Below are 26,382 nucleotides of genomic sequence, written 5' to 3'. Positions count from 1 at the left end.
ATATGCATCCCCTTTGCTCTTCTTTTGTGTGACAGTTTCCCATCAAGCTTAAGTGCATTTTCAAACACTGACCTGAAGTCAGAGCTTTCATCACCTCTCCTAAAGCTTTCACCCTAACCTATGGGAAAGAATCCATGACACTAGTCTTTTGAAAGGGAAATCCAATGGTTTGTCTTGCTCTCCTCACCGGACAAACAGATAGACGGACGGATGGGTGGACGGATGTCCCCCATGGCCTCTGAGGGCCAGCAGGTGAGCCGAGGCCCTCAGCTCCACAGACCAACTTCCCCCCTTGTGGTTAAGGACTCTCCGGTGTGATAGCCAGCTCTCACCCCAGCGACCCTGAACTCAGTCATTTTTTAACTATACAAGGGCTTTTACAAAAAAGCTAACTTGAACAGCCATACAATGGCTAAAACATAAACCATATCTCTACTTTATCTCGGTTTTTCAGTCATTTTTTAAATTTTTTTTTCTCTTTTTTCTGTTTTTGGATGCATTTGTGTTTTTACTTGATTTGAGTCTTCATTTGCCTTTCTTTGTTCTTCTGGAGTAGCTCTGATCCAGTCCTGTGCTGAGAGGCTCAGTCACAGAAGAATTGGATTTTGGATTTTGATGATGGATGGAGGAAGGAGAGAAGAGATGGGTGAGAGGGAGTGTTAGGGAGTGTTAGGGCCAGGGGTCAGGTCAGGGGTCAAGATATGGGTTCTTTATTAGTCCAGTCGTGGACTCTCCAGCAGTTACAGGGACGGCTTTGGATGGGACAGAATGAGGTGATGAGTCGAGTTGGTGGAAGGTGGGGCTCAAATGTGACTGCGGAGGATTTGTCAAGGTTATCCGCTATCGGAGGAGGTGTGTGGTGCTGTGGAGGGTGAGCGCCGCCTACGGGCGGTGGAAGTCCAGGATCGCTCAGAGCGTTCAGAGCGCTCTGAAGCTAGGGAGGCGGGCCGAAAGCGGTGAACAAAGCCGTCCAGGAAGTCCTGCTGCTGCTGGGTTATGGCTTGGGAGATGAGGCAGGGCAGCGCCTGCAGGCTGCCCGTCACCGAGTCCAGCTTGTCCTCCAATGTGCCGATGCGCTTGTCCAGCTCCTCACTGCGCTCCTGCAGCTCTGACACCAGATCATACATCACATTCTGGGTCTAATGGAGGAGAGAAAGTAAATGTGTTGGGGGACATGCAAGAAAGAGGAGAACAGGGCAGGAGGAGGAGGATGGGACAAGAGAGAGACAAATACAGATGAGAAGATTTAATATGTATACACTGCCAAGGGAAATCCTCTCATGTAATAGTTCATCATAGATTACATAAGTATACCATCTAAATTTGACTTACAGTACTCCATCTGAATAGAAGGAAATACTGACAGGAAGCAGTGTGCAGGAGAGCTGCACTGTTTTACCAAGTCAGCATAGATTTTATCTCCCCATTGATTTAACCACCAGCTCCCCCAGTCCATTTAAAGCAGGAATGTCTTTAATACTTTGATGTATTTGCGTGACATAACTCATTCCCATAATGAAAAGTGTCTCTATTATTTAGGCATTTATTGTTCCATCTGTAGATGCAGTGGGGCCAGTGTCAATGTTAGTGCAATAACTATATGCTATTCTTCTATTCAAACTATGACAATTTTATATATTAGATTATAAAATATCATGTAATATATTCTATTCTATTCTTTATTTCTACATTGTGAATTTCACGAGACAAAATTTAATGGGAGCACAGTCACAAAATATTTCATACCCACTTGGGGCCTTTTTGAGGCATTTGCGCACCTCAGAAATCAAATGATTTCTGTCCTGCGTTTGGGACAGAAATAAAAGGGTCACTTCTCTATAGGGCTTGAAAAAGAGACACTGAGCTGTTGAACTACCGAAGGGTGTACACAGATGGATCTGACCATCAAGCAGAGTAAGGGCAAGCAAACACACATTAAAGGAGTTGGCCTTAGAAACCTTTTAAAATACACGCTGGAGTGCAAATGCCACCCACATCAAATGAGGCTGCAGTCATGCACCTCCCTTTGAACCCCCTCTCTGCTCTGCTCTATTGGGTCTGCTGACATCTATACAGCAGGACAGAGGCTGGGGAGTCACGACTGTATTCACCTCTCTTACAATGTGTGTTTACATTCAAGTTCCTTAAACTCATTCAAACTATTCTCAAAGTCAGTAGAGAGTCTCGTATACCAGGACCAATAGGATCAGCTAAACGAGCACAGATGTTTCCTAAAACATTTGGTATCAACATAAACATAAAAGGAGGATGAAACAGCTGAAAAATATGTCTGACAGTGCCTTAATAATCTACAAGTCTGTAATAACTTCCTGTTTAATAATTGTAGCCTCTAATGTTTTCCCCCGAAGCTATGGGAAAGAGAGATGGATGGTTGGGTGGATGGATGTCCTTCCATGGCCTCTGAGGGACACCGATTATTAATACAGTACTCAGATCAACTTTATAATCTATATAAAAAGACCTGGAAATTTCACTTCATACAACTTGGAACCTTTAAAGTTACTAATAGACTTTAAGTAAGATTTTAAAATCTTCATGGCAAATCAGAGGGCTTACCTTTGCCAGGTCCACCAAGGTGTTGGCCTGATCGTTGAGTTTCCTCTGCTCCATCTTCACACTGCGCAGTCTGGGAGGAGGCACAGGGAGGGGGTTGAGGAAGAGGAGGAGGAGGAGGGGAGGAGGGGGGTTTGCAGAAGTGGAGCATAGAGAGACAGGTTGTTTGGGGTCATGATGGGGCAGAGAGGGCCGGTGGGGAAGAAAGAAGGAGGAACAACACATCTATTATCAGCAGTGCTCTCTCATTGATGACACTGAAAAGAGAGAGGACAGCCTGCATGCATCGTAAATGTATGTTGTACGTATGTATACATATCTATATGTATACATATATATAAAAATATATATGTATATATACACATACATATATATACAAGCATTCCAGGTCTTGGTCAATGCAACCAACCAAAACATGCAAATTGAGGAAGCATACTACGCTCATTTAGAAAAAAGTGAAATACGTACATAAAGGCTTCATTGGTAATATTTTATCTTGTTATAACAAGAGCTTTTTCTCATAATGGTGCAATGCTTTCAGCAGCACTGTCATGATATTAAGAGATGATCTTGTTACAATCCCCCCCAAAAAATGTTTCTAACCCAAAATAGATTAATGGTTACATGACAAAACATGTTTGTTTTTTCCAGCAAGAGAGCAATATGCTTCCATACCAGGACATCCCAAAATCTATGTTTGAAATGAACATTCCCATCTTTCCACCCAAAAGTAAGACATTTAAAAAAAAAAAAAAAAAAAAAAAAAAAGATGACATGCCCTTTGTCAGTGCTACACATAGGACTTCATATAGACACACTGGTCATTCAGTACGTGCAGTGACTGTGAGTGACTGACTTTGTGCACAATGAAACGTGAGTCTTTCAGTGTGTGTGTGTGTGTGTGTGTGTGTGTGTGTGTGTGTGTGGGATGTCACAGATAAAAGATGAAGGTTGCCAGAAATAAACTGTCTAATCACACTTTTAAACATACTGCAACATGGACATTTCAAATAACTTATACAATGATACTGTACATGTTTTGTGCTGCCTCAACATTGCGCCTCCTTATCTCTAATCAAATACATTATAGAACTGTAAGGACTGCAAAGGCTGATGTGAATAATGTGTCATTGTTAGCGGTGGCATCACACAGCCATCATCTGGATGTGTGAGAGGAAGAATTTCCCTGTTCGGCAAATTATGAGACAGGATGACATTCAAGGGCATTTATTCATGTGCAAATCAGTATATCAGAGCAGAGTGAGACTGCTCGCTTACGGCTCTATCTCTGTGGGAAACCGTTTCAGCTCGTATGTGTCTGTTTGCTCGGCTTTATTATCCCTTATGGCTATCGAAGAATTGGGGCTAAAAGCTAAAAGCTCATCTTATTAGCGCAGCACATTATGAGTTCCATTTTATTCTACAAAACCCCAACCTGCATGTTGTGTCATGTCTTTTTGTACTAAGTCATCAATGTCATGTGCAAGCTTTGTTGTTTGATCTCTCTTTGTATGAGAAAGGAATACAAGAAAAGCAAAAAAAAAGAAAAAAAATCAATATAAAGGAAACAGCAAACATTTCAACCTCATTAGAGCTACAGTACATTGCAGTGTGTGTGTTCATGTCATCACAAAACCATCAGGAGTGTAGGATGAGTTCTGCTGATGCAGGTTAATATAGCCTCCAGAGCAGCTATATTAATCATGAGCAACATTATACATAGTAGATGATTATGAACCGCTGGCCAGGCCAACGAAGCTTCAAGCTCATTCTGTGCAAGATGCTTTTCCTTTCACACATTCTCTCCAGACAACCCTCCACTATTGACACCAGTGGCAAAATGTTGATGCTTATTTTTGTTTCATTCCATTCAAAAGGGGGATGGGAGGGAGAGGGAAGTTAATGGAACACTGAAGTAAAGAAAACCAAAAACCAAAATCAGCATCCAGCATTTTTTTTTCTCTTTTCTTTTTTCGTTTCTCTTTTTTTTCATGCATGTCAAATGCAGACATGGAGAGAGGAGGAGTAGGAGGATGTTGAGGAAACAGTAGGAGGAGGATACATAGAAGACTCAACTTACTTCTGAGCTCTGCAGTGATAGAGCAAAACAAAGACAGAACACAGTACAGAGTTTTAACCCCACAACATTCACGAAACGAGTGAAACCATTACACTTCTCACTGTAAGCACAGGGTAAAAGGGGGTCGGAGGGAGAGGGGGACGGGGAAGGGAATAGGAAGGACCATTACAATAGATTGCAGTGTGTTTGCTTGTGTGTATGTGTGTGAGAGAGAGAGTCTACATGTGTGTGAGCATAACAATCAAAGGAAATGGCTCTGTAGGACTTTGTAACAAACACTTCAAGTGATTAATACTCAACTACATTTCATCAGTTTTATAGCAATACAACTATTGATACTACAACAAAAATACTTTGTGCCCAAAAATATAATTAAACACAATCACATAGACTGATCATCTTATCAGCTATTTTTCAATATCATACTGTCGATTTAGTTTTTTTGTTTTTTTGTGCATGCTGAGAGACTCCCCTTGGTGGTTGGTGGTGAACAACTCGTATATTCGTCAAACACTGTATTTCACATTCAATCACACAAAACCAATACGGTACAGGACTTACTGGTGAATGGCTTGGAGAAACTTGCGCTGGTGTTTCCGCACCTTGGCGTGATCTATCTTTTTGACCAACTTGGTGTGTTTGTAGATGAGCCAAGTTTCCCTGAGTACATTGGCAGCTGTGTTCTTTACCTGTAAAACAAGGTTGAAAATTACGTACAGCAAGAATATAAGGTAGGATACAACCTAACAACTCAATAACATGGAATACAACAAGAACAAGAAAAATCTGAACTTGAGTGAGAAGTCACACAAAAAGAGTCGATATAAAAGCATTTAGAGTTAGTTGTGAAAATGCCAGAAATTGTTTAAATATGTGGCAGAAGCTCAGTGGAGCTGATAGTGAGGGAGAGTTCACGTGTTTACAGTCCTCACAATATAAGATTATCAGATTAGCACAAATCTAGGACATCTGCACCATGTAAAACAGTGGCTCCCTGTGCTGGACCCCAGAGGGATTGCAAACTACATCAACACGACTGCAAGATAATTAGTTCGATAAGATGGAGAACAAATGTTCCTGTAAGACATCTTTTTTAACATGTCTCAATCACTGTTTTCCTGTTTTCCCACATTTTCTCTCCAGATTTAATGTAGACCTACTTATTTAGGCCTCTAAGACAAGAGCTGGGAGAACTGAAGAGACCTCTTGGATGGGAGGTGAAACGTCTTCAAGCATCTACAACTACGTGTCCCTGATTAAACTTTTCTTACATAACCATTAGGTGGAGGACTCTTCTTCTTGAGCCTCTAAAAAATGAAGCAGGAAACACAATAATATGCAACGACTCACTCGTTTGCAGAGTTGTGTGTCCATCATGAAGTTGTGGACGTGCTTCTCAGCCTTGGTCAGCTCCAGCTTCCTGGCCACGACTGCAACCACCAGCGCAGTGCAACCAGCACCCTGTTGCACAAACAGCAATATTTTTGTTAGCGTTCACTATGCAGCTTGTTAATTTAACTAGATTAATTATTAAAAACAATTGAGATCCAACAAACAAACCAAACAAAGCCCCAAAAAAGGAATATCTCCACTTGTCTTGGAACGTTTTATTATAAACAGCTATGAATCAGGCAATTTCAGGTTTCAGTTTTCAGAAACTGTATGAGATCTTCAGCCAGAAATTGTTTTGAATCCAGTTAATCAGAGAGACAAACATATATGCACTGGGCTGTAAATGAAAAGTAAGAAAGGGCTGAGGTATAGAGTATACTGTATGTTTGAATGATGATCAGATGTTGTACAGGAGTTGAATAACGGGGCAAATTTATGTGATAATGACTCTGTTAGTTGTAAAAATGTCAAGTGAAGATTAAATTATTGCAGTGTGGACTCTTTACATGGTCTCTGGTTCTTCACAAATTGAACTAAATCCTCACATACTTAGAAACTCCATACACATTACCCAAGAAAAACAAGCCTGACGTTGTGTTTGTTTTTGCAGTCAGTACACATGATAGCTAATGACGAGTGTGGAGCTGAGGTTTAATTTTCTAAGTGTCCCCATCTGAGTTGTCGTGTGACAATGTTGTGTTATGCGAGTGCGACAGAGAGGAACCTACCATAATCCCTGTAAGCAGACACACGCCTTTCCCACAGTACGTGTGTGGTACCATGTCCCCGTAGCCAATGGAGAGGAAGGTAATCGAGATGAGCCACATGGCTCCCAGGAAGTTACTGGTCACTTCCTGTTTGTCATGATACCTGAAGCGATGAAGATAAGCAGAGGAGGGAGACACGGAGTCAGGAAAACTGCACACAGCTTCTTGAACGTGAGCATGCTGGAGAATGACATGGTGCTGTGTGAACCAAACAGGGGTGGTGGGTGGTGGGTGGTGGAGGTGGTGAAGATCGAGGAGGAGGAGGAGGAAGAAATCATGGTGCAAGGTTGTTACACCTGTTTTGTAAAGCCAGTTTGGTTCACAGTCTAAAAAACTGAATCCAAGACGATTCTGAGTAACAAAAGTGAAGAAAAAATATCTCTTCAATGGATTTGAGACACTATATTTCATTTCTATTGTTCTTTGCCTTGAGGTCATTTCTATGTGAGACGGTTCAATGGAAAAATATGTTTAATGGGGAGGAAACTTAAACTCACATGTGGGCAGAAAAAAATCAAATAGTGTAATTTTGTAAAGAATTTGATGGAATGATTTCAAACTGAGAGAAAAACCACTGAACATGTGTTTCATGTTCATGTTGACTTACTCTGGTTGTACATTAGCACAGACAGTACAATTTAAGAAAACATGTTTCTAATGACACAGACACATGTCGCTGTAAGTGGCTGGATTAAGAGCAGCGATCAAGTCAGACTTGATTTGAATATGACAACCCAACAATTGTAATGTCAGTGCATCTGAAAATGCATGTACTGCTGCGTTAAATCAAACTAACAATTGGCTTATTGGTCACGGTTTTGCTGCAAATCTTCCTCCATAGAGTTTTTACGCTGCCCACCCCCCACCCCCACCCCCACCCCCCAGAAAAGGTTTGGCAATGCAAATCATCACTTCAAACATGTTGTTTGCTGAAAATAGCTGACAGCCATGCTTGAATTGTCAGTCCAAAGGCCTGCAGTGCATACGCAAAGATATTTTCTATCAAAAAGACACACTGTACAAAGCTGGATTGATGATGACATTCCCATACCTTTTGCAGCAAGACAAAAGTCCATCACAAAGGCAAATCTGCCTTATCAACCACCCTCATTCAACTTGCCTGATTATTCCCAACGGGCTGTCTAGGAGGAGATCAGATACGATTTAATTTTGGAGTTAAAAAGCAAACATTCACTAAACACTTTGAGACAACATCTCACCAACATCGTTGTGACAAACAACAGAGATGAAGTCTAATTTCTTGGGATCTTATTGAGGCTTTTCTAAAGGGGATTCTCAAAGAGCCAATCATGAATTGAACTATCCAACAGTGGCCCAGCATGTGGACTTAAAATGGCTGGAACAATCACCTCTAATTAGTGCACAAGTCCAGACCAGAACACTTGGGGCTGGACTGTGAAGTTTTTCTTTCCACAAGGAAAAAAAAAAGTAAAGATACTGAGTTGGTTTTGTAGAAATACCTGCTCCTCCTTCTCCTCCAAGACAGTTCATTGTTATCAAATATCATAAATGAACTAATCATGCCCTCTGCAGTTCTTTAAACTCCCACTCTCAAGTTTCTATTCATGCTCAAAGTCGGGGGTTGGGGGAATAACTATGACCACTTTTTTTCCCTCAGTGACAAAAAAGTGTGCAGTCTGTGGGGTTCAAGCTTCTTGAATGACATGCAGAGAAGCAGTCTGTACAATACCATGCAGGAATGAAAAAGATCTGTAAACCTGCATGCGTCAGAGCCAGTATATTGAGAGCAGGGGGGAGCGATGGGGGCAAACCTGGGGTCCATTTAGAGAAGAGAGCCACCTGACAAATAACTGCAGTATCACCAGGTGGAAGGGGGATCGTACGTCTTCTCGGGCAGGGCTTTCATTTGTAAACAGTGGGGTAGGACTGGATGAGTAACAAAGCAAGAAGCTCATTGAATTTGACACCCCTGTCTCTTTTACCTGCATCCCAACACTTCAGCAGCTGCCCTTTGATAGCTGCCAGGGGGCTAAACTTGATCAGCTGGCTAAATATTGTAATTACAAGTGACTAGTATGTTAATTTCATTTATCTTGTCATCAAGGCGTGCAGAGAGTGAGTCATGTCTTCAAGGCAGGCAGAAATGTGCTGCACCTTATAGCACAGTGAACAAAGTATTACAGTGGATTACGGAGGCCTTCTCTCTGGTTTTAATCATAAAACTCTTGCTTTCTATTTTGCTAATGCCAAAAGTGGCAATATGTTTTTTTCTTTTCTACACATGTTTCAATAATTCTCTACTCTGAAATAAGAGTAGAAGACAGCAACACGGGAACAGAGACAGAAGCTGGATGGGGAGCTAATCAATCGCATTTGAAGGCTCTCAATATACTGTGTTAAGTTTTGGAATAGCATGGAGAAGAGCTGGCACCACTTTCAACCTATTCCACGACAAGAAGTATATAGTTTCTCGAGCAGACAGTTTTATCCCCCACTGTTAAAGTCTCCCTCACAGACACTCTGCAGCAGAGCATTACCCTGACTTCCTTAAATACTTCAGACATGACAGTATTTATCCACTGCTGTATAAAATAATACTGTAATTTACTTCCAAACAAGCTCTAAAACTTACTGCTCCAGCTGTGTGTTTGAGGAGTACAGCATGAATCACACAACATAAGACAAATAAGGTGACATGTCTCCAGCTGAACACACAACTACACAGGTCAACAACAACAACAACAACAACAACAACAGCAGCAGCAGCAGCAGGTAACAGCAGTGTGCTTCTTTATCAGTCTCTTCAATTCATCACCAATTTATGAACTCTGCATGTTAGGCAGATGTAAAACAATCACTGGGATGTTTTCTGTTTAAATGCCCTAACACACAATTCCCAGCCATTTAATTTTTTAGCTGCCACTGTGTATAGGTGAGATTATGATACATATGATGAGTACTGGAAATATACAGCAGTCAAAGCTGACAACACAGCCTTTGATCAAACAGAAAAGTAATGATGGTTCCAATGTAAGAGCCACACATTTCCCTCTGCCAACACAAACACACACACACAGACATACGTACACACACACAAGCGTGTGCGTGCACGTGCACGTGCACACAAACCACAGGGAATATACCAAATGTTCAGTTGAAAACACTACAATATTTGCTATTTCTGATTCAAAACAAAAGGAAAGCCTTTGAACATGCAGGGTTTGATAATTATTACGCTGAATGAAACACAACTAAACTCCAGTCTCAATGGTTTTCAGCGAAAGACAAGTTCTTGTCAGTGATTTTTTTTTCTTTTTTAAGATTTAGGCGTCATTTTTACAGTAAGTGCCTGTTGTCTTCAGTGAGTCGCCTCAAATCCATGAAATCTGTGAAACCACCAAGACTCTCTGCTCAAAATGAGGATAATGAGTCACAGTCAGCTTCCTAAGAAGAAAGCTGATTGAAGTATCAAACATTATAATGCTATTTTTGTGTCCCAAAAATATACATCTGGTAAAACTGAACAAAGATAGACTAGATAGACTAGATAGATAGACTAGATAGATAGATAGATAGATAGATAGATAGATAGATAGATAGATAGATAGATAGATAGATAGATAGATAGATAGATAGATAGATAGATAGATAGATAGATAGATAGATAGATAGATAGATAGATAGATAGATAGATAGATAGATAGATAGATAGATAGATAGATGTAGAATCCAAGATGTATATTTCATACTTTCTTGGTGAGAGCCACAGACTTGCTCCTCTGTCGGTCAGCTGCAACAACAAAGCAAACGACTTCCACCACATTGAAAAGTTCCTCTTAACCATTCTGCAGCCATCGCCTGCGTACAATAACAGCACTTCCCCTTGTCCTCCTGCATTGGGCTTCACATCAACAAAAACAAATGTAAAAGATTTTTCCACGAGTGCAAGTGTTGTTGATCTAAATGAATTTGAGCGCTGGCTGAGATAACTTGGGGACAAATATGTTGGGATGCTCCGTGGGGAGCGTGTTAGTTGCAGTAAACATGAGCAGATTAAACTCAAAAGTGATGATGACCTAATTAAAAAATCTGCAAACCTAACAGTGTCTTTACAGAGCAGCCAATATGCAAAGCAAGCAAGCAAGCAGCAGCAACAGCACATTTGAAGTGGATGGTGCACATATCTTAAAATTAACGGGCAATTTTATGATATGCACATTTTATAGTATGGTTCCAAGACTAAAACAAATACATCAAAAGTTATTCTATCAACACATTTGCATAATGTTTTAATTGCAAAACAATCTGGATATAATTATTTGGCATTATTTGAGAATCACAATATCTAAAACAAACATTTTAATGTAGTTAAAGTTACTATTAGTCATGATGGCAGCATTGCCCTATTGAGTCAGATACACTGTTTAATCAGATTCCTACTCCCCAGAGGCTGAATCCTCCGACTAATTCTTACTTTTCTACCTGAGGTCCATCAGGTTTGTGTTCTGAATTGAAAACGACTGCCAAAAGTCCTGCCGATCAGTCCCATAAAATACACATTCATGTTCCCTCAGGATGATCACCAGGTCAAAATTTTTCACTTATGTTCTATTAGATCTGATGACTTTCCCATCAGCTTCATTACAGATGATGAACATGACAAACATTATACTTGCTAAACAGCACCATAACACTGTCACTGTGAGCTTGTGAGTGTGCTGACACAAGCATTTAGTAGCTGAAAACAGCACAGTGCCAAAGTATAGCCTTATGGAGATGCCACAGTAGCGTGTCTGTAGAGTCATGTCAAAACTGTATGTTGTACCTTTAGGGAACAGAGAACTACAGGTACATAAAGGAACTATTTGGAAAGTTACTCAAAGTTATTTCTAGCTCAGAATATACTGTACATCTCTATTTGGAGTAACAGCGACTTTGTGTCACCCCATATTTTCTGTACTGTTTCCCTGTGATGTGTTCACTGAAAAACTACAGTGTTAGACTGGTTTCCTTATACTACGTGTCACATCTTATTGATTTTTTTTTTTCCATTCACTGCAATTAAAACGTGTATTCATGGGAGAGAATGTAATACCTGCCTTCATGTCTTGGCTTTATGCCAGAGTTTAACAATGAATGATTTCTTAAAACACACTTGACCAGCTGTGGGGCTCAATATCACAGTGACCCTTTATCTAAAAATCATACATGAGCAGTGTTGTTTTTGGCAGGCATTTTAGATTTAGTCTTAGTCTTTTTGACGAAAATACTTATTAGTTTTAGTCAATTTTAGTCATTTCTATATGTGATAGTTTTAGTCTAGTTTTAGTCGACGAAAACTCAACAAGGTTTTCGTCTAGTTTTAGTCAGTTTTAGTAAAAAAAAAATTTTTTTTAACAAATTAATTCAATAAAGGAATGGTTTTACACATAATGTTTCCACCCAATGGCTTATGGTCTAAGGATTATGCATTAGCCTACACACAGATAAAGTGGTAACAGTAGCCTGGTGCATTCAGTTTTTTTTTCTGCTGGATTATATTTATAATACGTCCATATATCTTCTGGTCGAGTGACGGCAGGTGTGTTGGGCAGAATGTGCGCTGCATGCCAGGTGGTGGACGTGACCACACAAGGATGGGATGCAGCAGCATTGCAGATACTTGTTGATTTTTAATTGACAGGTTATATACCGCACAATAAGCAGAAATGTCGTGCATTTGAACGTCTGACCATCCACCCGTCAGCGCCGCGGAGCGGCTGCACCGCGGTCACCGGAGCAGCTGATCACTGCCTGCTGCTCTCTGCCACTCTGATCACAAGCACCGGGCGGCGGGCACACCGCGGCTCGTCTCAGCAGCATCGTTCTATTATTGACGGAGCTGTTGCTAAATCGTGTGAAGCTTAGAGTAATGACAATCCATAATAGTGCAGCAGATTAATTGCATATTTCAAGAGAATCGTTCACTTTGGTATAAAAGCATGACATTTGGCACAGATACTCTCTAAGGGTCACTTTTTGGGAAAAAGATGTTGGCCACGCAAAAATTCAAAATGGCCGCCATTTTTTCTATAATATGGAATTTAGAGGCAATCACAGCCCTACCACTAACATTTACGTCCGTTCTCATCTCGTCAACGAAGACTCACACACGTCTCGTCATGTTTTCGTCATCAGAGAGCCATGTTTATCTCGTCACCGTCTCGTTATCGTCATGAAAAAAAGGGGCGTCAACGAAAATATTTCGTCATCGTTAACGAAAACAACACTGTACATGAGGGGATGTCACAGTCACACAAGGTGTGCTGTAATTATACATTAGCTAATTAATATTAAGTATAAAACCAGGAGAAAGGCATGCTGTATGACAGAAAAGATGTCAGCTTTCCTTTAAGCGTGACACTGTAGCATGATGTCACTGCCTGCCTGTCGCACCAAATGTTTATTTGTAGCCAAGCTCTGAATGATTTTGCTTTACCAATAGCAATATGATTGCACTTTAATAATGAGCTACGCCTAATGTATTGCTGCCAACCAACTAAGACGTGATTCCAGAAGTGAAGAACTGCTCGGATTTGCTGACTTGCAGTTTTGGCAGCGAGGCAGGCTTCAGGCTTCAGTTGCAAGAAATGATCAAGTGTGTGTTTGTGCATCTCATCCAGACTAATTAAACTCCCAAAGAGTACACCACAGTGATCTAACCAGTGAAATTTCCTGCAAGTCATCCTACTGCAGATGCTGAGGTAAAAGTTGTCAGGTGGAGAAAGCTCTTCACACAGTCTTGTAGCACTACTACCCTTGCAAACTTTCATATTTAAGATGAGAAATTCAGTCAGGCCTTTTTCTTTGACCTGCTGCGAGCGTCCTTCTTAATCTACAAGGCCACCAGACAGGAAGCGTCGATCACGAAGCCCTTAATCTTAATGTTTCAAGGCTGGAGTGTGGTTATGTCTCTGGGGTTATCAGATAGCAAGTATTCTATTACAGATGTTCCACTGAATTTGACTGGAGACACGTGCAAAAGCACATTCAGCAGTGAGCACCGCAATCCCAGTCTCTGCCATCATCAACGCAAAAGACAACTGTAAACAAACCTGTGCTCATGTTCAGGCAATTCTTTTTTGAATTAACCTTAAAAAAATCTGCAGTCGCTGTGTTACCTGGTGGCATTGTACTTGTCATGGTGTACCAAACCCGCTTGGTAATACACACCTACATGACTGCCCTGGCTCAAGTCTTTTATCATTTTCTGCAGTAAGACTTCAACAGGATAATCAAAGGCAACTGTCAAAACTTAGTTTCGTAAATGCTTCGAAATCAAACTCTAAATCTTATCTGTTTCTACAAGTAGATGAGCATTTAGGCACCAAGAAACCGAGACATTAGGCAGATAGCAGCACTTCACGGTCACAGCAGCTACATAAGAGTTTTGATGTTACCACTGCTAGAAAGGCTTTCATAGCACTTATTGTAACCCTCAGATAGAAAAAAAATAATCATTATAAAAACTGATTGTAGTGGGCCTAAAAATAATAACAGAAACATGTACTGTAGAGGCACAACTGACTTTAAACAACTTCTATCTGTCTTTATTTAAGTAGAGACCAGCACTTGGTTCAGTAAATGATCCTCAGTGCATATTCTGATGGTATCTCTGGACGTTTATCACTTCCACACTCCTTGTTCCTTGTTATGCAAACATGCTTTATGGGCTCTGTATACTCTGCCATAGGCTGCAATCAATACTCTGCCTGCAGAGTGTGCATGGTTTAAAGCACGTTATCAGATCAAGTCATCAAACCATAGAGAATCCACCTGTCCTTGAGGTTGCAGCCCTTTGTGGAGGAGATGCTCATTTTAAAGAGATTTTAGCTGATGGTAAAAGTATATTAGACACTGACAGTGGTACAACTTACACATTTATATAGACAGTTCTCTTTGTGAGTCTTGGGGTTCAGTCATTTGTTTTTAATGGTTTTTCAATGAGCAGTGTTTTTGTTCTGCAGCGACCGTCCACCTGATTTATTGGTATGTGTGGACAGAAATTCTTAGAGAGACTCAACGTCTTGAAGCAAATGGCTAAATTTGACTTCAGTCAGTAGAATAAAGGAGGTATGTTTTGAATGCAATGATGCTGGATCATAACAAATTGAAAGGTACATCAGCACTTTCAAAGTTGTGCCTGTTCAGTGATGGATCTTTGTGTTTGCACTAATCTACCTGAATATTTCATGCAAACCTGTGGTTGGTGTGAGAAAGTTCAGGTTGCACTGGTGTGTGTTTCTCCGGTTAGAGGTTTGGACAGTGTGTTCTTGGCTGGCACTGTTTGTGTCTTGTGGCTAAGCGATGACACAATCTGGATGTCAGACCTTGGGTGTAGGTGTAGCTGACTAGTAACTCAAGCCTGATAATCCAGAGCCGTGCTCTGAGGGAAAGTCAGCTAAACTTTCTGAGAGCTTGTCTTTTACCATAGCCTACGGGTCCTCGCTGGAGAAAGCGAGGTGAGAAACAGCAGTCTCATATCGCCTTGAAATAGAGCGTTTTGTTTCAGATAACAGAGTTAGAACAGGAGAGGAAGAGAATTAGATAACAGTTAAAGAGAAAAAGGAGCGAGAGACCAGGGAGGCAGGCAAGGCATGCATGCAAGTGTGTAACTGAGTTCTGGCCGGACTGGGTCTGCTTCTCATGGATAAGGAAAGGCAAAGGGACAGGGGAGTATTAGTAGGGAGAGATGAGGAAAAACTGCAAAGCATGCCACGTTAGATGGGTACAGTAAGAGATCTGCAAGGATCAGTCAGGAGTAAGAGAGAGAGAGAGAGGGAGGGAGCCTTATGGTGGTGAGGGAGAAGCCAAAAGAGCTTAGTTAAGGAGCTTAGTTGAGGTAGGTTAGCTCCGAAGATGGGCTGTATCAAGAAGGAAGGGAAAGGGGGGCCAGTGACCAGAGTTAAATCCATCTACTGTAACATTAGCATCCCTCCAACCCCTCCGCCCCTCTCTGCTCCTCTGGTTGCCTGTCTTTCATTCCCCCCAACTAGGCATTTTCCAGGTAGAATCTGTGCTCGTCCAATCTCACATCCCTTCGATTGGCTCAGATGCGTGGTCAATGTGACTGTGTAACGGCGCATTCAAGATACAAAAGTCACAAACAGCACTTTGGGAAACAAGCGCCTCTTTTTTTCCCCCACCTTTTATATATATATATATATTTTATTTTTTTACTGAAATGATCGATAAGTAAACATGGAAACCCGCATGCTGTTTCCATGTTTACAAGAGGAGGGGACGAAGGGGGATGAGGACATTCGGTTCATGGATGTAAACAAAAACTGGAGACACTGCTTTCAATGCAGAGAAAACTCCTCCTTTAATTAATAAGAGTGTCTCCATTTCAGAAACAGGCAATGCCTTCCTTCCTTTACCTGGCTACCTCTGAACTGCGTAACATGAGTCTATGTGTTTGCCGAACAAAATCATGCTCTGCTAGATAAGACACACCCCAGACCACGATGAGATTAACTAGTGTGCAGAATGACTTGACATTTGCCCTCTCCTTGGATATTCAGACCTCTTTTTGGAGACAATGTCTAGAGCAGAATCTTTGCAGCAGAAGCCACAAAAGTCCGTGGAAAACCACTACAACACTGTTCAATTAATTTTGTGAGGGGAGACACATAATGGGATGGTAATGTGTGAACACAAAGAACAGAAAGGCTTTTGCTCCTCTGCAAATCTTTGGAGTTGCTGTTAAAAAGACTTTTTGTGCTGTATAGATCTATAACAATTGCATAAGGAGAGGGAGAGAAAAAATGAGAAAAGACAAATTGCCCTCTGGCAGACTCGTGAAGGTGACTTGAAGGAGCTGCTCCATTTTAGCACAAATTTCCTCCTCCTCCTCCTCCTCCTCCTCCTACACCTCCTCCTCATCCACCTCCTCCTCCTCCGGTCCCTACCGGCCTAACACACAACAGTTAGCAAAGAGACGCTTGCTTCAAAATGCTGCTCACACCGTTGGTCTCTGCTGTCCTCCTATAGCCACTAACAGCCTGTTTTCTTAGCAGAGGGATGGTGCCACTTTCATACCACCTAGAGGGCCTACCTAATCCTCCTTTGCCATACTTTGGAAAGGATCATCGGTTAACTGTTAACTGGGCTGCCCTTTCTCCCCACTATCACCCCCCACCCTCCAAACCCTACTCAGGGCAGCAGTGGCGCCAGCTCGGTGCAAAAATGATAAAGTTGATTTTTCCACGGCCAGAGAACGAGGACTCACATGGTATCCCTATGGAGCAGCATAGTGGGGAAATAGAAAGTACAACAAAACATTATACAAACACATACACACACACATGCACACACACACACACACACCTACACGTGCATGCTTGCACCCATCCGTCGTAACACGCATAGACATACGTACACAAATCCACCCAGCTGAGCACACATGTTATTCTGAAACTGAAACCAAAAGACTGACAGCATGCACTGCTCATGGGAAGTGTGTCACAGAATGTGTGAATGCGTGTGTGAGCAAACCGATCTACCAAGACTCTGCCAGAGATCTCACCTCATCATCTATTTAAATTCAGATTTCCATATTGACACCAGCATGCAGTAGGATTAGGGATGTGCAGTGTCAAAGGTCCAATCATGTCAATTTCTAGCCGATTTAGGATACTTCATGAATTTAAGGTGGGGAATAATAAAGACAGGCAGAGGAGGTATGTAGCAACAGCTATAAACTGGACCATGTGGAGACATTATGACATTCAAGCTTGACCTCGTGTTGTTTTTGAACAACACAAATCTCAAGTGAGGGGTGCGCTCTGTTACACCTCACTGTCCTGCCTCTGCGTCCCAGTGGAGCTGGTGTCAAAGATCAGCGGATTGAGTTCCCCCCAAGTGAGGCTCAAACCCACCAGCCAACACTTTAGAGGTGCGACGGGGCCGAGAGGATCCGGGGTCGGGCGTGCGAGGGGGGAGGGCGGTGGTTAGTGACAGGTGTTAACACGGGAGAGGGGGGGGGGGGGGGGGTAGTTAAGAGGAGAGGCAGAGGAAGGGAGGGGAGGTACTTAGTAAAAGCAGGCGAGGCGAGCTGCAGGAGGACATTGAGCATCTGTAGTCAGGGCCCGGCTGAAAGACTGAGAGCAAAGCCTTCCTCTGAGCCGAGGCTTAACTTTTACACTGCAGCACATGTACAGTATCATATTGGGTCTGACAAGAACTGCTGCTATAGATCTTCGACTCTCCACCCACCCTACTCAAGTCCCCTTTCCACTCCAACTATGCAAAAATGACTTTAAAACATCAAAGCTGGCATTAACGTCTCATTTCCCTATGCAAATGCAAAACTAGAGAGAGAGAGAGGGAAAAAAGCTTTTCATTTCTCCCTGCCTCTTTCATTTTCAGTGAGAATCATTGCTGCCCCCTTGAGATGAAGCCCGATGCGCAGTTTTGGGGAGAAAACGGGTTAGGGGATCCTGGGGGCTGCTCTGCATTACCAAAACAAACCATTCAGCAAACAAACAATTAGACACTCATGAATTATGGACAAGCCATCTAAAATAGCAATAAAAACAAGGAGTGGGGAGTCGTGGAGCAATTGCTGAGCTAATGAAACGTATGTAAGGGTGTTTTTAAACAGTCAGGCAGTGAGGTAGTGTGTGGGCGTGTCTGTGTATCAATGCCTTCCTGTACACATGTGTACAGCAGTGACGTGTGGCCTATTCCACACATCTCTGTGGACCAGTGCAGATGAGCGACAGAAAACAAGGTAACACTGAGAAGCATGGGACAAAACAGTGACGAGAGTGAAGGAAGAGAAGGTGTCTAGTAATCCACAACGTGTGATTTGTGCATCAGCCATTTGGTTTTTCAAATCGTCCGTTATTCGTTATATTATTCACAACCCCGTGTTTACCTCTCACAGACGCGCACAGTCCATGCAGCAATGATCCAGGAGGATATACTGAACACGAGCAGAACAGTTCCCGGACAGATGGTCATAAGGGTCTTCATGACAAAGCGTGTGTTGAAGTTGATCTTGTTGAGGGCGCCGATGCTGCGAGACGAAGCGTCCGTGAACAGTTTGCTGTGGAGTAACATGACCCTGCCGATCAGGTAGAGTCTCAGGAACATGGGGATGGAGAGGATGATGTCCACATCGGCGTCGGCCACCGACGGCGTGTAGGTGAAGGCCAGCCGCGCCGTCCAGGTGAACACGTACTGGCCCGGGATGGGATGGATGGCACACACCAGCAGCTCTAGCACGATGAAGAAGATCCGCTCATACGTCATGGCTATCCTCCAATCGTCCGCACCATTGTCGACCATAAACAGCTGAAGAGAAAGAAAGAAAGAGAAAGAGAAAGATGTCAATGAGCTGTATCACTATCTCCTTCTGTGTGCCTCTTTTTTCTTGTTTGATGTTTGAGATTTTAGTTTCTTTCACCCTCAATAACACTTACATGTATTTATCATTACACAGTTGGTAGACTTTTTTTTAGTATTACTGTATATAATATATAGTTATTTAAAATTCTAGTCAAGATCCAGTGAGGTAAATTCAGGATAAAATCCAGGAGGAAACTTTTTCAAATAATTTATCACATTTTGATCTTAATTTACAGGTATAAAACAGATCAAACAGGTCAAACAAAGAGAAATACTGAACAGGGAATGTAATCCAAAGTAACTTTAAACCAAACTGCACATTAAAACCATAAATGAGACGTAGTAAATTCTAACAATAAAAAGACAATACGGAAGAAATTGATTGACATGTTTTAAATAAAAGGAAAAGAGAGATGCTGTCAATAAACTGAACGTTGTTATATTAAATCAAATAAATGTTGCACATGTGGATGTTTGACTAGGCTATACAATGATTAAAATAATAATCAATGTAATATAATTAGCATACACCCATGTGTGTGGTATTTTCATGTTAGCACGGCAAAAACAATATTCCAGCTGTTTTTAGTTGTCAAACAAGAAACCTTCCTCCACCTGCTATTATTGTTGCTATCATCATTATCACCACACTGATCCCAAAAGCTGCTGGTATAATGAATAAATTGTTGTTTTTTTTTGTGATAGACTCACCTGGATTTCCCGGGCATGGTACATTATTATAAGACCAAGCAATATAACAGTGGAAAGGCTGATAAGGCATTTCAGTGCAAATGAGTATGAAGATTCCTGTGGTGAGAGAGAAAAAAAAGAGGAGGAAAAAAATTAGAAACAGCCATTTTAAATTGAAACAATTATTTATTACGATATAAATTTAATCTCATAAATAGAAATCATAGAAATATAAATTTATTGTCAATGGTGCACTTTCCATATTTTGAGAGTCTCTATTTAGCCTCAATAGGTGGCAACAGTGATTGTTTTCTGAGTTGTATGTTACTGCTTAGCAACAGGGTGAACTGAGGTAGTTGGGAAAAACAATTCAATGTGAAACCTGAGAATATTCATATCTGATTGGTTTAGAAAAGGAACATGACCAATTAAACATACGCATACACATAAGAACATGCATGCAAAATATATACAGCCACATACACACAATAGGACACACACACACACACGCACACACACACGCACACACACTACTGATTAGTTTAAATGTCTGACTGAGAGCAGATAATGGGGTTTTACACACAAACAGTCAGGATGTTACTAAACAATGCAGATGCAGGTGTAGGTGCAGCCTGATATTATCTGTGGATGCTGTTCCCCACCATCTAAACTACCAATTAATCAAAGCCCGTCACTAACAAGGGGACTTTCCATTTAATGGTAGGTGCAGAAAAGGCAAGGCTAGCATTAGCAGGGGGGCCACCACAGTGAGCGTTGCAGGTGATAAATGGGCCAGCTGCATGCTAATGCAGCAGCGTGTGCGTGTATGTGTGTGTACGTGGGGGCCATAGATCTCGGAAATGAGAACCTGTACCACTCAAGTACCCCCCTCTATGTCGGTAAAATGCCATTTGATAAATCAATTTAACAACGATGATGTAAAAATGCCGCTCTGTAGCAGGCTAATGATCAGAGGGTTGTTATTTTAATAACAATGCCAACAAACAAATGACAAAGACAGCAAGTGGAAATATTGCTCATAATCGTTAGTGCGATGACAGTGAGAGCTGCTCAATATTACTCCGTCCTTCGGTGGTCCATATTACAGAATGTATTTTTAGCTGTCAACTAGATTGCTTTGCCCCTCAGGTCAGCTACATGTTCGGAAGACAGTCTAATGTCTGAAATTGTTTTGAGAAGTCCCTGGTGAAATAACATTGAGTAAACCAATTAATCCACCTGCCAGAGGTTCAAGGATTTTTCAGTCCCAGCGCTCACTCCTCTTAACGCATTTCCCTCCTTCAGGACTTAGAAATCCTTGGCGGGGCCTCAAGTGTCTGCTGTGTGATGTGACCATCCCCTGCACATGCTACCTGTCTGATGTGGGAGACGGGGGGAGGTAGGGGGGGGGAGGAAGGGAGGGCGGAGTTTGCCACTCAGAGATGGGAGGTCATTTCCATTTCAGCTGAGGTTAGCTTGATGAATGGACTGAACCCTACTCAGTAACAGTCACAGACAAACGTATTGACTTTCTTAAAACCCCATAAATCATCCTATGGATTACCACACCACTTACTATATTGTGCACACACGCACACACACACACACACACCCCTGTGCAATCAAAAACACATTTGAAAAATTCAAATCCACTGACAACTGGAAAAATAAGTCTATCCCTTGTGAAAGGAACCAACAATTGTAATTCACAACTCGCATATTCAACTCAGTGCTGACGATTTTCTACAGTGCACCAAAAGCTTCTATAGGGCCTAACGTTTGAGGTTTCAGCTGACATACAATATTTCTGACAGTCTAGATCATGAATTAAAAGCTTTTTGGCAGGAGACTCAAACTTTTGGACGTCAAAGCATCTTTAACAGCACCATATTTTGAAAATGCTCCCTTCTCACAGCTGCAGCAGCATGCAGCAATACTGTAACTTTAACGCCAAAATATAAATCTGAAAGGCCATTATACAATATGTAAAAAAAACAAACCAAAAAAAGAAAAAAACACTTTTTCTGGAAGCCACCTTTCCTTACAGTAAGATGCTGCGGTATGCTCGTCTGAATTCTTTGGTTGTGGCAACATAACAGTTTCCCAGCAAAATCAAAAAATATGTATTTTTCGGTATTCTGGCTACATATTTTTTCTTCTAGCCAGATAATAAGGTTGGTTCCTCAGCCCATGTCCAATCCACATACAGCATGACTGTCACATACTTCCACATTTGGCACACAAATAGAAAACCTTCTTGGCTGTCAGTCAACATTAGAGGGCAACAGCTGGAATCAGCCTGGATACGGACGTGTGGGCTAAATTAAGGCTAACGAAGCAGGCATACCCTGAGACAGGAGTGTCATTGTGCTTAAATTTTAAGACTTGACATATCCATTTTGAAAGGATAAATTTAAACCAATGGTTGCCAAAGATAGAAAACAAATACAGTATATTGTGTTCTGTTTTAATGTTAATGCTGGACAAACAGCAGTGACAAACCCTCAGACAACTGTTAACTAACCGTGAGCATTACAGTAATGTCTCTCTAGGGCCCACATCTTTTTTGTTTCAGTCTTACAAGTTTTTCTCAATCGCTTTGGTGCTATTCTCAGATCAGAATGAAAGTTCTCATAACTATTAGTTCAACCTCCACAAGATGTAGTCATTTGTCCACATCATAGTAGCAGTTTCTCCTTCCTCTGAACAAATTGCAAATGCTTTTGGACATGTATCAGTTGCTCTCATACAATTCTCTGCTGTTTTACAACATTATCATTTGTTTATGTCATGTCAGTCAAAATGAACTATACTTTTGAACGTTGAATAGTCTTTCCCTATAACTATAAAACTATACTAGTTTTCAAAATCTGTCAAACTAATTTTAAATGTTGGGAGAAGCACTGTGAATTAATTATTCAAACATTTACAGTAAGGAACAACAGGTATGTATGGTATTGGACAGTAATTCAGCACTAAACAATCTGCACTGCTGTCATTGTGTCAGGCATTACTGTAAGATACAGTGGGACACGAACGTTTTACATTTACATTTAGACTTACAGCTTCACTAGAGAACAGATTTACTGTATTGTAATGTATTACAGCAACCACAGTAAAGATTTCCCATCTTTCAGTACGGTACTGTACTACAGCATTTTACAAGTAGGAAGCACTTTTACAGTATTGTACACTACAGTAAAAATGGTTGATGCAATACATGTACTGTACATTACTGTAATTTTACTCTGCATCACATAGGATTACAAGACAACCTCACAGAGGTGGAAGAGACTGAGCCCTTTTTACTCTGCTACAAGAACAAGACATTTGTGCAATGGTGATTACAAACAATGGCATAAGGTTGAAAGAGATACAATGTAAGGATGACATTACTGTATCTTTGGGAATATTGAATCTGTTTCAATCGCTACAATTGACAGAGTGATGTAGATGAAAATGTGACAGGAACGTCTGGATGTGCAGGAATGATTTACAGTACTCTGTAGGTTCAGTTACTATATGTACTGCAACATTGTTTACGTAAAGTTGTACCCAAAGAGTGTTTCTTATGTTTGTTGTAGATGACTTTAGTGTATTTTCCTTTGCACAATGCTGTGAACAAATCAGAATTGCAAAGAGCATATGCAGTAGAAATGTGAAACATACATATTCAGTATCTCCACTAAATACAGTAATGTGTAACTTTACTGTAGTTTTCACATGGCTGTACAAGTAGTGTATAGTGCTGTCTTGAGCATTTTCAGGTAGTATCATCACTTTTTGCATTGGAAAACACTTAGAGAATAAAGTGTCCTAATGAAAACATGACAAAGCCATTTGACTATCTTGTTCATAAACGATGGTGTCAGGACTTCTCATTTTGACGACACTGACAGTTTCATTGACATGAGTACTTGCTTTTGAGGGATGGACAATCATTTTGAGCAAGTGACGCTCTTTTGCAGGTCATCCACTAGGTTTTGCAGTTTGCAATAATTGTTCTGAGAAATGCACTAACTGTTGTGCAAATGTTAAGAGTGATGTGAGAAAAGCACCAAAGCGATTGAGAAAAACTGTAACAATTTTATCAACTTCCACAACAGTAAAAGTTTGGAAGTAGGTTGTGAACATAGTACTTCTACTACTAAAACTGTTTGCTAACATGTTAAGATATTTCTTAAACAAACACAAATGTGCCCAAAGTAACGAAAATCTTCAAGCACAGGCCTCAGTATTCAGGTTTTCCCTCTCATACAGGCTGTATTGTTGAAAACATGGTCTTCTTGTGAAAGACACATAAAGACACCTGTTCTGTGACCTATCACATACTGCGTGCACTGCAATGTCAGCTCCAGAGTAAACAGACGAGTAAATACCGTGGTAAAGGCAGCTCTAAATGCACTGAGTGAATGATATTCTGTCATAAACATCCTGACGCAGCAGAGCTCATTGGCTGACACAGAAGGACAATAACAGGTCAAGGGGTGGTGACTTGGTCACTGTGACCCTGAAGCTGAAACTGCCTGCTGGTGTCCTTGCTCAAGGGTCTCACTTGTTCCAATACCATGCTGCGTCATCTCCGCTCTGATCTGATCTGAGAGTGGAAGGAGGCTCTTGGGCATTAAGAAACATCTGGAACTTCATCTGACTGTTCACTTTATCTCTAAGTGTCTTTATGTCCTCACTGTATTAGGATAGATAGATAGATAGATAGATAGATAGATAGATAGATAGATAGATAGATAGATAGATAGATAGATAGATAGATAGATAGCTCTGCATTTTTCTCTCCTCTCCTGCTGTGAGGTTGTGATTTTAGATGCTGGCTTCAAAGGGAATTTCAGAAACCCACAACAGCCAACCAGGAGAGAAACCGTTGCTGTTGCTCGGCTCTAATCTAATGCCAATAATGAAAAATTTCGACCACAAACAAAACCAGGCCCGCAGTCAAGCATTTACAGAATAGAACATTTTACACTGTAAAATCTGAGATTTAATCCATTGGCAGTCACTGTGCAGATCACATGACGCTAAGTTTTATTAGTATTTGTGCCATATTGCCAACACCTTTGTTAGATAATGTATGTCAGTGTCTGTGTTAATAATCACTCTTCATACATCTGACAGCTGCCAACCCCACACAACTCAAAACTTAACAATAGCGATGACAACACACAAAGCGCCCACTCATGCATCACACACATGCCCAACCTACCTTAGTGTAAACCCCCCATGACAGTTCCGTCTCTGTCACCATGACGACAATCCCAAACATCCCGAAGATGAGTGCGTAGTCGCTGAGTCGCTTCCGCTTCTCGAACAGCGCCCTCCGGTGGCCAAGCTTGTAGCCAATGTCCCTGTTCTTCTTTTGCGGCGCCCTGCCCCCGCTGCGCCCGCTGCCCTCCCTGACCAAGCTCTCATTGGACGCCTTGCTGGCGTCTTCGCCGCCGTTGCCCTTGGACACCACCACCTCCAGGCCAGAGCTGTGCAGCGTCTGCAAGGGCTGCGTCTCAGAGTCGAGCTCCGCGAGGTTGCGGCGCGACGAGGACGCCAGGCTGCCCACTAGTGGTCTCACCACTCCGCCATTGTACTTGCAGGTGTTCATGGCTATCTGAGGGAGTCGGCCACTGCTCTCGGAGAGGGAGGGCTTGGATCCAGCATGGCTCAGCTTCTTCTGCTCGGTAGTGGCCTGGTTACAGGGAGGAGAGTGATAAATACAATACTATCACAACAAAAGGCTTGTAAAAAAAAAACTGACAGTAGACTGAAGAGGGACACGCATACACATACACACACAGGTGGACTTTAAATAGAGCATTGATGTGGGAGTTATATCTGTGTGGCTCTGGAGAGGGCATAGAGAGAGAGAACGATCTTGCAAAACAATTTTTGGTTATAAAAGTGGACAGACTTAGAACTCAGCAGGACATGTGGCCAACGTACAGTACGAACCCAAAATATCAACAGTTCTGATACTCCAAGGTCTGTTTTCCTCTGCAATACAACACTAAGAGCTGGTGAGAGTGGTTGCTCATTAAGAATCATTTATATCTGTGTTGGGAATAAACGCTGCAGTTTCACACTTCTACAGCTAAACACGAACTGTCAAGAATTCCCCTTGTGTTTTTCCATTATTGGACAGTATGTTTCATGTGTAGCAGCTTTTCCTTCAAGAAAATGGCATCAAAACTAGATGGCTCAAAAACAAATAAATAATGGATGGACTTTGATGTATAAATAAAACCATATAACCAATATTGGACCCTACAAAGTGCAGAAAATTGAATCTTTGCGCTGCACAAATTTAGATATGAATGATTAATGTCCGGCATGACCCTGTTTCCTGTCAGAGAAACACTCTCTTCCCCTGCAGAGACGAGACACGGACTTCCCAAACGAGAGCAGAGACGAAGAAAACATCTTCTCAAATCAGGCGTGCCACCGAGACTCTGGCTTTTTCAAGAGTGAAAACAAGGGAAACCATTTGTTTTGCAACTCGGA

General features: G+C 41.6%; 1 protein-coding gene across 2 annotated transcripts; it reads right to left on the bottom strand.

The window, feature by feature from the left end:
* Positions 1–833: 833 nt before the first annotated feature.
* On the bottom strand, positions 834–25,501 carry kcnn1a (potassium intermediate/small conductance calcium-activated channel, subfamily N, member 1a; the record flags this gene model as incomplete). Of its 2 annotated transcripts, none has more annotated exons than XM_083990816.1 (8): positions 834–1,139; positions 2,578–2,647; positions 5,216–5,343; positions 6,005–6,115; positions 6,775–6,916; positions 18,716–19,134; positions 19,900–19,995; positions 25,097–25,501. In XM_083990816.1, 8 exons carry the CDS (start codon positions 25,484–25,486, stop codon positions 834–836), a joined length of 1,662 nt encoding a protein of 553 aa, XP_083846942.1. The 2 variants fall into 2 exon arrangements, with proteins under 2 accessions (XP_083846942.1, XP_083846941.1); XM_083990815.1 differs by having other exon boundaries at positions 19,900–19,992; positions 25,097–25,486.
* Between the last annotated feature and the right edge of the window lie 881 nt (positions 25,502–26,382).

Source organism: Trachurus trachurus (assembly GCF_905171665.1).
Source record: "Trachurus trachurus genome assembly, chromosome: 17".
NCBI classification, from domain to species: Eukaryota; Metazoa; Chordata; class Actinopteri; order Carangiformes; family Carangidae; genus Trachurus; species Trachurus trachurus.
Note: the sequence above shows the minus strand (reverse complement) of the source record. Positions and strands in the feature narration are given on the sequence as shown.